The sequence below is a fragment of the Papaver somniferum genome, chromosome 4 (genome assembly GCF_003573695.1).
Source record: "Papaver somniferum cultivar HN1 chromosome 4, ASM357369v1, whole genome shotgun sequence".
NCBI lineage: Eukaryota > Viridiplantae > Streptophyta > Magnoliopsida > Ranunculales > Papaveraceae > Papaver > Papaver somniferum.
Window position 1 is genome coordinate 148,883,835 of NC_039361.1, and position 11,783 is coordinate 148,895,617.

Here is an 11,783-nt window from a genome sequence, read left to right on the forward strand (position 1 = left end):
CATACTGGGCGTGAGTTTGAAGTTCCGTAAATTCAACTGAGTTTGGAAGGTATGCGTACCCTTTCGCATACTGGCGAGCCCAAACTTAGTCCGGCCACTTAGGTATGCGTACCCGTTTGCATACTTGAGTAGGTTATGTTCTAAAATCGGGTTGTTCATGAACTAATACATCTATATAATAAGGAATGCAATCTTTTGCAAACCGTGGCTATAATGTTCATGAAATGATTCGAGTGAATTAAAATCGATTTTTCTTCAATTGTGTCTTGTATACTTTTATGAGAATATAAACAACTGAACAACTCTAGAACTAGTTTCATTTGAGTCATTTGAACTAGTTATGATTAAGATGAATATGGTTGATATGAAAGTGTTCATATGGATAAATTCGGTTAACTATTGTTGAGCCAACAAGGTGTAGACGTTTAGGTACGGTTAATCATATCTAAATGAAGTCAGTTTTCATTTGTATGTAAAAAGCTAAGTTCGATCTAACGGTTGAAAGATATTACCTTGAGTCTAATCAGGTTTTCATCTAACGGTGAATATTTAATGATTTGTTACCAAGGTAACATTGACCCTGATTTGAAGACTATATAAGAGAGAACTCTAGCAACTGGGAAATATAATCCCCATACCTCTTGTGTGATACTATTTGTGACTAGAGTCGGTTCTCCTTTAACCTTAGGTTTTTCCAAAACCTAGTAGGTTAACGACTTGAAGACTTTATTGGGATTGTGAAGACAAACCCAACTATTTTCTCTGTAGTTGCATGTTCTGATCTTGCTGTTTTCTATCGTGATTGAGTACTATCTTCTCTAAGATTTGCTCGAGATTTAATATCCGATAGGCAAGATAAAAAGTAGTCACAAACATCTTCGTCTCATCGTTTGTGATTCCACAATATCTAGTTTCGCCACCATTCGATTAAGATTATCGTGAGGTGATTGATATTACTAGGTTTTTCTTCGGGAATATAAGTCCGGTGTATCAATTGGTTCATGTTCACCTTGATTTATCAAAAGAGGGAGCAAAACTCATAGGTATATATGTGGGAAACATATTTATCTATTCAATAGACTTTTTTGTGTGAGACAAATTGGTTTATCAATTCTTCGACTTTGGGTCGTAGCAACTCTTAGTTATGGGTGAGATCGGCTAAGGGAATCAAGTGCGCAGAATCCGGCGTGGTTCTAGAAGGGTAAGGAACGCGACTATACCTTGATCAATGTGAGATTGGTTAGGGCTCAACTACATACCATTCCGAAGTTAACTTGGAGTAGGCTAGTGTCTGTAGCGGCTTAATACATTGTGGTGTTCAAATCTGGACTAGGTATCGGGGTTTTTCTGTATTTGCGGTTTCCTAATTAACAAAATCTTTGGTATCTGTATTATTTCTTTTCCGCATTATATTTGTTTACATACTTGAAATATCACAGGTTGTGTGTAAGTTCAATCAATTGTGAATCCAACCTTTGATTAAATTGATTGACACTTGGATATTGGTTTTTGATACCGCCAAGTTATTTCTTATATTCAATCGGGCTCGCAAATTCCTATTTGTTTGAATGTGGATTGAATTGAGAAATAGAGATATAACTCTTGGATATATTTTTCTTGAGATTGCGTCTGTTTGTCTAGTTGATTCTCTTGAAAGTATATTGTATTTTGTCCATAGATTTCTAAGAGAAATATTGGGTGTGGGTGTTAGACCCCCGCTTTTTCAGTTTCCTCGTTAATAAAACTTCTGGTGTCTGTGTTATTTCTTTTCCGCATTATATTGTGTATCTTTATAATTGAAATATCACAGGTTTTGCGTTAGTCAATCAAAGTAGATACATCCATCCTTGTTTGTTGGATACGACTTGACTGATACTTGGAAATTGATATTAGGAATCACTAAGTACTCTCACCCGGAAATCAGGTTCACGTTCTTGTTTCTGTAAATATTCTGATTGTGAGATACAGAAATATAACTCTGAATATTCTTTCTTGATTGAGATTTATTAAGTGAAACTCTCGGAATTATATTCGAGTCTGACCACACGGGTTGCCTAAGAAAAAGTTGGTGCGTATTTTGATACCCCGCGTTTTCGATGATTTTAGAACTATATTTATTTAAGTCCATATAGATATTACTTATTCAAGCATCTTTTTATGACCTTTATTTATTGGAATCAAGGGACAAACCTTAAGCGACACTAAGGTTTCAGATTACTCGTAGCCATAGGTTTGGGCTAAGGCCTTTACAAGACAAGTCGTGGGATTATTATGAGAATAAGAAATATGGCACCGACAAGCTCCAAGGCATAATCCATAGCCTACTTCAAGATATAAAGTCGAATATCGGGTTAATGCTTTTGCAGAATTGGAAGTCATGATTTTAACTCGAGACTCAATGGAGAAGCGAATAACACAACCTGCAAACTGACATTTAAAGAGAGGTTCCTATCGATTTTTTTAGTTAGAGTTTGCGAACTAGTTCGTGAACTGGTTGAGTCTTTTGTTCCCAATATTTGGGTTAGTTGTATTTTAGGAAGGGGTTTCCTTACCGACTAATGTTCTTAGATGGCCAAGTTTATAACATATATAAATAGGTTTTGGGACTTATAGAGAGACTAAGAATTGAAAGAGATTTCTTGTAATAGGTTTTTGGAGAAAGTTAAGGTTTCATGGTGAGTACAAATTGGTGAGGAATATGAGACAAGGAGATCGTCTCGCGTATTTCTTTCAGTGTAACCAAGGTTTTACTAGGATTCACATGAAGATGTTTTACGTTATAATTGTTTCTTCGTAGTAGATTTCAGTTGGTGCGGATCAAAGTGGACGTGGACGTGGACAATATATACACATTGTATATATTGTTGAACCACTATGAATCTTGTGTCTTGTGAGTTTGATTGAACCTTCTAATTTATTCTTGTGCTTGTGCTTGGTTTACTTATCATTCGTCATAAAATTCCAAGATCTTAATATTTCCGTGTTTTTAAGCAGTGACAAAAAATCTATAAGTGATCTTTAAAGAAAATTCAACCACACTAGTGTGGATAGTCCATAGTCCTCCGACCTTTTATACTTTTAAAGAACTTCCTGCAGTTAAGGAGACTAAAAACTAAACGAAGTAAAAAGGACTGTTACAAAATACGTCCACAATATGAGATAGTGCGAAGAGGTCGCCCTCCTCATTGGAATTCACAAAATTCATGATAATCATCATACTTTTGAAATGTCTGCCACTAATTTTGTATCTCATGTCTTTCCACATTCCAACTTTCCTTCTTTGTCCCTTTTCCTTTCTTGTTTCGTCGTCTCCGGGAAATACCATAGATCATGCATCCATTTGTTTTCCCTGATCCGATTGTCAGAAAAGGACTCGGCCTTAATTGTATTTTCATTTTTAACTCACAAAATTGCCATAAGTCACGATAGGATGCTCGATTCCTGCCTGCTTCTCAAGTCAAAAACTACCACTTCTGAAGTCAATTAATGAATAGTTTGACTTTGATCATTAAAAAACAAAAAATTAAATATTAGGAAAGGGTGAAGGGTGCAAACGTCAATTTAGAAGGCAATCTCTCTGTTATTATAGTCCTTTGAGTGTCTCTCGTTCCCACTAGTCTGAGAGACTACTACTCTCACTGTGTTTTTCTTTTTGCTGTGAGAAAGAAACAGCAGAAAATGGAGAGAAAGAATGAAAAAAGCAGTTTGGATTCTCCACTGATATTACCAGTTAGAGAAGAAAACAAGGCAGAGATTATTATTGATGAAGTTAAGAAACAATTATGGTTATCTGGACCTCTTATTACAGTTAATGTCTTGCAGTTCTGTATACAGTTGATTTCAATCATGTTTGTTGGTCATCTTGGTGAACTCTCACTATCTGGTGCTTCTATGGCTACTTCTTTTGCAACTGTTACTGGTTTCAGCTTATTGGTAATTCATTTCTTCTTCTTTCATGTTTAAATTTGATTTTATACAAAGATTCAAGTGGTGGGAGTTGTGGGATTTTGAATCCCGGACCTATTGGTACTGTCCCAACCATTAATTACTGTTGGTTTCTTAATTTAGTTTTAGCTTCCTTTTTTATCAGTGATGAAATGAAATTCTGTAGTGGGTAAATAGTATTATGTTGATTGTGGATGTTGATGTTTTTAGAATCGTGTTATCATGCGCACGACTGCATAACACTGCAATGAGTATGCATCTTTAAGCCGCCAGATTTCACATCCATTTATGCATCTCTTTAATAGTAAAGCTGACGACTTAAAAGTGCGCGTTCATTGTGCACTCATGGGCGTGATAATTCACTTGGAGGCTGATGTAATCCAACTTTGAAATTAGTGGTAGAGGTTTATAGCTGGTTTTCTTATTGGTGTGTGTGCTTCCATCCATCCACTGGTAGTTCGAGATGATCCAGCTTTGGAATTTACGGAATAGTGGGATTTTAGAATGAGTGAAATGTGATGAATTTTAAACTTATTTGAATCAAGTTTTGGAAGGACTAGCAAAACAACAACAAAAAAGGGGTCTGGTTTATGGGATACATGTTTAGGTGTTGGTGGACTTCACTACCTTTGTTCTGTTGGCTAACGCAGGCCGAATTTTGATAGTTGTTGTTTTGTGCCGCGTGCGTTGGTGATGGAATATGTAACACTGCACAATGATATGATATTTCTTCCGTTGCTTAGACCAGGGTAATCTTGCATTTGATTTTAATCCATGGGAGAACTTGAATTTGGTTCCATGATTCTTTTTCATTCAGAAGTAAACCCTCTTTTGATCTCAGATAAATAAGATTTTTATTGTTCATATCTAATTATGGGTATTTTGCATTCTCTTTTGGACTAGATGGGGATGGGAAGTGCACTAGATACTCTGTGTGGTCAATCTTATGGAGCAAAACAGTATCATATGTTAGGCATACATATGCAAAGGGGCATGCTTGTTCTTTTACTGGTTAGTGTTCCCCTTTCTTTCATTTGGGCTAACACAGGCCGTATTCTCATAGCCGTGGGACAAGATCCTGAAATATCAGCTGAAGCCGGAGTTTATGCTCGTTACATGATTCCTTCCCTGTTCGCGTATGGACTTCTTCAATGTCATATCAGGTTTCTACAAACCCAAAACATAGTCATTCCAATGATGATAAGTTCTGCAGTGACGGCCTTGCTACACTTTGTTGTATGTTGGGTTCTGGTTTTCAAAGCTGGCCTAGGAAATAGAGGTGCTGCAATGGCGAATTCTGTCTCTTATTGGGTTAATTTGATACTTCTGGTACTTTATGTTAAATACTCTGGTAAATGCGAAAGGACTTGGACTGGTTTTTCAAAGGAAGCATTCCATGACATTCTTAATTTTATAAGACTCGCAATTCCTTCGGCCATTATGGTCTGGTAATTCCTGCTTTCTGAATGACTTATTATTGTTGATCACTTTATGTTGCAATTAAACATTTTCAAAGAACTCTTATCTTGGTCGACAAACTCACTACACTCTTATCCCCGAGAACTTGAGGATGTTTTAGATGAGGGTCATTGAGATGGAGATGTCACTTCTAACTTTTAAGATATTCCATGACATTCTGAGGCTTCTGTGGTTAAACTAGATTGTGTACAAACATGGTTGTTTATATCTTGCCCATATCGTAGCTTAAGAAAATGTCACCCATGTTTCTCTCTTCACGAGTGTCAGTAGGTTGCAATACCGAAATTCATCTGCTCAAGATTTTGCCAATTCCTTTTCGTTTGGTTTCTTAGTGTAATTTACTCAGTTAGAATAATCTGGATGTTGAATTATACTTCATTGTTTTGGAAATTGTCTAAACTTCATCAATTGGAACAGCTTAGAAATGTGGTCTTTCGAGCTGATGGTTCTGCTATCGGGTTTGCTTCCTAACCCAAAGCTAGAAACTTCGGTGCTATCCATCTGGTAATCTCCTTGCCTATACTTGCTCTATTTTTCTTTTGAGTTTTATAACTGTCTTGATAAATATCTTTGAAATGCAAGCAACAACACTATATTTCCGTACCGTTATTATTGAAAACCACAGTAAGAATAAGAAAATTCAGTAATCTTTTCTGTAAATTCTTCGTATTTTTCAGCCTTAACACATGTGCATTAGTCTGGATGATCCCAAATGGACTTGGTGGGGCTGTAAGGTCAGTTGCACTAAATGAATTAGTTTTTCTGCATTATCTATGATTATGCTAAGTTGCCTTTTTAGCTTTATTATATCACGTAGTATTTTCAGGTACCCTGTATGGGGGTCCTCTGTTGTCATTGTAAAACAAACGATCAAAAGAATGATATGCTAGTAGGTGATTTTATAAAGCTCTTACAGTAAAAATCTTTCTGAAATCCACAGCACAAGAGTTTCAAATGAGCTAGGAGCAGGTCATCCTCAAGCTGCACGTTTAGCAGTGCAAGTTGTGTTTGTTCTGGCAGTCACGGAGGGAATTCTTATAGGCACAATCATGATTTTGGGACGCCATATTTGGGGCAATGCTTATAGCAATGAAAAAGAGGTGGTGACTTATGTAGCATTCATGATGCCAATACTGGCTGTCTCCAACTTTTTTGATGGACTTCAAGCCGTTCTTTCAGGTTCATTTTGAGATTAATGTAGTGATAAACAGTAAATTATGTGTCAGTTCCGGACTTGAAATAGTTAATGAATCGTTCTTACAGGTACGGCTAGAGGATGTGGTTGGCAAAAGATTGGGGCCTTAGTCAATCTGGGATCTTATTACCTTGTTGGAATTCCTTCTGCGGTCGTATTGGCTTTTGTTCTACATGTGGGAGGAAAGGTTGGATCATTTTCTCTATTGCACTCAGTCAAATTTGGAAAGATTACTAAATACTGATCCCGGTGCTTTCTTGATGCGAAATTGGCAAGTAGGGACTTTGGGTTGGGATAATATGCGCACTTCTTGTTCAAGTTTTTTCGCTTCTTGTCATCACTATACGCACCAATTGGGAACAAGAAGTAAAACATTTTTCACCCTCCTTATTTCACAGTTTCTTGGTTTTTGTTGGTTATATGAATCTAACTGACTCCTTGTCACATTTTCTGTAACTTGGCATATTCAGGCAAAACGGGCGTCAGAAAGAGTTTTTGGCGCTGCAATTCCTGTGATTATGGTGTCATAAAGCACTGGAAATTTCCGCAGTTGTTCGTGCAACTATTTCCTCACATGAATAATATAGTACTAGATGATATTAAATCTCATCCTAGAATTAGAAACACAAAAAAAATGTAATTTTGAAGAAATGATGCCTGCAACTGCAAGCTTGAGAAAATGGTTGCTTCTTTGACCACCAGATTTATCAATTTTTCTCTGAAATGCGACAGCGACATAAGGATTGACCACTAAGCTCAGCCTCGTATACACCCACCTTTTAAATTTTGTTTCTTTCTACTAAAGATGGTAAATATGACATTTTTGGGTAGCATCCAACCACTAAAGGCGAATGTCTGTACCAAAAATTCATGGATGCTAACGGGGATACCAGTTTGTTTGGGGGTGTACCAATTCTCTTACTAATACTGTTTTCTCCTGTATGAAATTTGTTATCCTCCCAAATAAATTGGTATCCCCGTTAGCAGCATTGAGTTTGGTAAACATTCAACGAAGACCAAGTGTGTGGTGGTGGGGTAGATGTAAAAATTACTAGTAATATGTTACTACTGCTGCTTTATGCTGTTTTCTACAGCTCACAACTTCTTCCTTTTTATAGTAATATATGACTCTTCTTAGTGCCTCTAGGCCCTCTCTAGTCTCTACCATACTTGACTGACACTCTCTCACTCTTGGTGCTCTGCTGAGCTGCTTCTCTTCACCTTCCTCTTCCTTTTCTGCCTTCTGTAAGTATCTCTCCTTCTCTAACTCTCTATGTTCAGTTTTTCTTTTTATGATTTGAAAGGGTTTTAGAGTTTATACCTTTTGTGGCCATAGAGACTAATGAAACCTTAAGGAGTTGATTTGAAAGGATTTGAGAAATCTGTTTTCTGAAAGTGATATTTGTGTGTAAATCTTTACTCACAGTGTTTGTGAACTAAACTAGGGTACTCTAGTGTTCTCTTCTATGAAAACCATTAATGGGTTCCATGTTGTTGTTTTTTTATCAGAGGGTTCCATGTTGTAACAGACCCATTTCGTTGTTTTGACTCATTTCTGGAAAGACCCTTTTTCATAATAAGGTTTCATTTGTGTGGTGTTTGCAGATACCCATATTATACACACAATGGATTTAGTTGTTAAGTATTATGAGTCTGAGATAAGAAAGAAATCTGAAGAAATTGATCATTGGAAGATGAAATCCTTTGTGTTACAAAGTCAATGTGGAATTCAGGAAGAAGAATTGGATGCTTATAAAGCTAAGTTTGATGCATTACGCAGCGAACTTCAGGAGAAGAAATTGGATTACTACCTTGTTGAGAGTAGGTTGAAGGACTTAACAAGTGGAATGTCTACAACTCAGGATGATGAGCTCAAGTACAAGACCATGTGTGACAAATTGAACCAACAGATTGAAGAGTTGAAGAGAATATGTAAGGAATCGGTGTCTGAAGCAGAATTGAAGCTGAAATGTGAAGTTGATTTGGAGAGACGATTAAAAGATTGTAAAGCTCAGTATAGTGAGATGTACGAGGAGTTAAAGAGGTACAAGGTGACGTGCAACCAATTGAATGAACAGAATGAGGAGTTCAAGAGAAGGTATAAGGAGTTGGTAACACAAGCAGAATCGAGGCTGGAGAAACAAGTTGATCTGGAAAAACAATTGAATGAACAGAAGGAGGAGTTTGAGAGAAGAAGTAAGGAGTTGGTAACACAAGCAGAATTGAGGCTGGAGCAACAAGTTGGTCTGGAGAAACAGTTGAATGAACAGAAGGAGGAGTTCGAGAGGAGGAGTAAGGAGCTGGCAGCACAAGCAGAATCAAGTTTGGAGAAACAAGTTGATTTGGAGAAGCAGTTGAATGATAATAAAGCTAAGTATTGTGAGATGTATGTAAGGTTTAAGGAGGGGAAAGAAAGAGTGGTTGCTCTTGAAAACGACCTCAAGGAGTATATGAGAATATGTGGTGAGCTGAATGAACGGGTTGAGAGCTCAGAAGATAAAGTAAGAGCTACAAGTAGTGAGGCGGGAAAATGTATTGATAAACTCACTAAGGAGATTGTGAATTTGGGGGATGAAAAAAGAAAGGTGGAGGATGAAAGTGAAGTTTTAAAGACCAAGTTTAGGGAATTGGAGATTAAAACAGCCTTATATATGAAAGAATTAGACGATTATAAAGTTAAGTGTCATGGTTTGTCGGTGGAGCTGAAGGATAAGGAATTGGAGTTTGTTGAGTATCAAAGGAAATTGAAAAACTTAGCATTGACTTCAAATGCTTTTGTGGATGAACTTGAAGGCTACAAAATGGCAATGAATGGGCTGAAAGAGCAAATTATGGGTCTAGCTGAAGATCGAAAAGTTTTCTCCGAAAGAGAAAAGGAAGCAGAAGAAAGAATTTCTTCCTTGCAAGAAATAATTAAGAGTTTGGTAGAAGAGAAATGTAATCAGCTAAGTAAGGAGGCCAAATCATATTCCTCTCCTCAAATAGACAGAGATAAGCATGTCTCAGGTATGAATGTTATACCTCTCTCTTGATATACAAATATTTCACCTTTTGTCCCTAGTTATTCTTTGTGCTCATGTGAACCTTAGGTGGACAACTAACGTTCTCTTATGAGTCATTCATTTCATATAGTCTTCTCTATCACTGCCGGTTAATCCATACTCTGTTTATGGAATATGCTATGGGATTCATGCCGTTGTCTGTTAATCACAATAGTTCAAGTGAATGCAAACACCAAGTTACTTTCAGTTTTGTGTGTCTAAACTTGTATGTAAATGGATAATGGCTCGTTATATATAACAATCTCAAACCATAATGACTTGTATGACAATGTAGATGCTCTGTGTCTATGGGTCTATATTTTTTCATAGGTGATACATTCTAGTTGGTCAACGTCTGTCTGTCCCACGTCTAATATACTGACATCGCGGAATATCCCTAGCTTCAACATCGAAGAACAGTTGCTCTCCTATATTGAGGACTAACTTTTTTTCTTGACACTTGGGTTACTGGTGTTTCATTCTGTATGTCAAGTCTAGTTATGCTTGCCGTTGCTTGCAATAGGCCAGATACTAATCTGTTTATGATTCTATCAACTTCCATTTATTTGGGGCCTTGCAACCTCATACCTTGTATGTCTCTGACGCTTCTTTTACTGGCCTACAGGCCGAAGTTTAGTTCTAGGGTTACTCTTTGGTTGCGGGAAATTGTAATCTGCAATATTAGTTGGGTTGACGGTTTTCTGCTATGTTATGCTTTGCTGTAGTCACTGTATGTGTTTTTATCTGTCTAAATCAATTATACTTGTACCAATATAACACAACATGTACAGTACCTTACCACGTTACTCCTCCGCAAACTTGTAATCTTGTATCACCGGTGAACCTGTAGTATCTTGCAAGAGCCATACGTCTATGGTAAAAATCCGTTTCGCTAAAAATGGATCCAATCCCTTGTATGCCATAGATCTTACTAACATGTTTTTTTGTTAATATGAAACCAGCAGGTATTGTTCAGATATGTAGCAGTGAGAATGACAAGGAAATTAAGCCAAAGCTGAATGTTTCAACTTCCAAAAGACCATTTCTCGATCAGAAAGGCGAGGAATATGGCATCAATTTCCAAGCAGTTGATATCCCGTTATCTTCAGCACCAAAAAGAGAGAGGCTTCCGGAAACTGTAACTATTGATAGCGATGAACGTAAGATGAAGAAACTTAAAGAAGGTAGAATAAGTCTTACACCCAATATCACTCCCATGAATATAAGTGCAGGAGATATTGCTCTCTCTTCCAAGTGTCAAAATGCTGAAGAATACGTAGCCAAGTTACAGCGAAAACTGGCTTCACAAAAAATGTGTGCAGAAAAGAAAAGCCAGGCAGATGGAACATCAAAAGTAGAAAATACATTACCAGATTGTTTGGAAATAGATGGTAGTAGGTCATCACAAGTTAAGGTAGGCAGCTTAACTACCGAGGACCATGGTGACAAAGTGACAGAAGAAGCTAAGTCTGATAGCGGCGGAGATAGTAATACTGAAGATGCAGCGGATGTTCACTACAAAAGCTTTATATGTGAGAAAACGCAGTAGATTTCTAATAGAAAAATGTAAATGCTAACCGGAAAAAACGAACAGATTAGTATACCTAAAGTTACTACTGCTAAGAGGCTTAGCAGGTTTCTAAAAGAACTTAAATGTGTACTCTGAAACTTAATGTGGATCTTTTGTGAACCCTGAATGAATTCATATCTGATTCTAGTGGTTTTTCTTTTCATTGCTCATACATTAATTTTGGCAGCAGCACTATTGTAATGTAACATATAAGGAATTCTGGTCCAGGGTCAGTTCGGACAATCATATACTCAAGGTCAATATGGTCATTTCAGATTTTATTGCAGCACCTATGAAAATGCCCCACACTGCTGATATCTCTGTTGTCTCAAGATTTTTTTTAGCGGGGCATCACCATCTTCAAACTCGCGTCGCAACCACAAACCACCATTAGGTACTCGGGGACTTGAGTGTTTCATTGATCGTTAAAAATTCCTGTCTAAATTTTCGGGCATGAATTTTTTGATTGTTGGTCATCATAATTTCCATCCATTATACTGATGGTGTTTGTTAGGTCTGGATTTTATGGATAGTTAGTGATGCAAATTGTTTG

The 11,783-nt window shown here is 37.1% G+C and overlaps 2 protein-coding genes across 4 annotated transcripts; both read left to right on the forward strand.

Annotated features, from left to right (window-relative positions):
- The first annotated feature begins 3,596 nt into the window (after positions 1 to 3,596).
- Positions 3,597 to 7,343, forward strand: LOC113271541 (protein DETOXIFICATION 16-like). 2 transcript variants are annotated; one of them, XM_026521440.1, is made up of 8 exons: positions 3,597 to 3,933; positions 4,849 to 5,108; positions 5,842 to 5,928; positions 6,102 to 6,158; positions 6,365 to 6,603; positions 6,688 to 6,806; positions 6,899 to 6,985; positions 7,090 to 7,343. In XM_026521440.1, the coding sequence occupies exons 1-8, from the start codon at positions 3,679 to 3,681 to the stop codon at positions 7,147 to 7,149; spliced, it is 1,164 nt and encodes a 387-aa protein (XP_026377225.1). In that variant the 5' UTR covers positions 3,597 to 3,678; the 3' UTR covers positions 7,150 to 7,343. The 2 variants fall into 2 exon arrangements, with proteins under 2 accessions (XP_026377225.1, XP_026377224.1); XM_026521439.1 differs by having other exon boundaries at positions 3,598 to 3,933; positions 4,849 to 5,393.
- Positions 7,344 to 7,513: 170 nt separating this feature from the next.
- On the forward strand, positions 7,514 to 11,408 carry LOC113271540 (centrosomal protein of 128 kDa-like). Of its 2 annotated transcripts, none has more exons than XM_026521437.1 (3): positions 7,514 to 7,864; positions 8,225 to 9,625; positions 10,623 to 11,408. In XM_026521437.1, the coding sequence occupies exons 2-3, from the start codon at positions 8,245 to 8,247 to the stop codon at positions 11,207 to 11,209; spliced, it is 1,968 nt and encodes a 655-aa protein (XP_026377222.1). In that variant the 5' UTR covers positions 7,514 to 7,864; positions 8,225 to 8,244; the 3' UTR covers positions 11,210 to 11,408. The 2 variants fall into 2 exon arrangements, with proteins under 2 accessions (XP_026377222.1, XP_026377223.1); XM_026521438.1 differs by having other exon boundaries at positions 10,626 to 11,408.
- The last annotated feature ends 375 nt before the right edge of the window (positions 11,409 to 11,783 follow it).

What these genes read in the sequence shown, in the direction of transcription:
- LOC113271541 (XM_026521439.1), top strand. Translation starts at nt 3,679, where the DNA reads ATGGAGAGAAAGAATGAAAAAAGCAGTTTGGATTCTCCACTGATATTA. An exon ending in CCTTCGGCCATTATGGTCTG is followed by an intron (nt 5,394 to 5,841) that starts GTAATTCCTGCT and finishes CAATTGGAACAG; the next exon opens with CTTAGAAATGTGGTCTTTCG. An exon ending in GGACTTGGTGGGGCTGTAAG is followed by an intron (nt 6,159 to 6,364) that starts GTCAGTTGCACT and finishes TGAAATCCACAG; the next exon opens with CACAAGAGTTTCAAATGAGC.
- LOC113271540 (XM_026521437.1), top strand. Translation starts at nt 8,245, where the DNA reads ATGGATTTAGTTGTTAAGTATTATGAGTCTGAGATAAGAAAGAAATCT. An exon ending in CAGAGATAAGCATGTCTCAG is followed by an intron (nt 9,626 to 10,622) that starts GTATGAATGTTA and finishes ATATGAAACCAG; the next exon opens with CAGGTATTGTTCAGATATGT.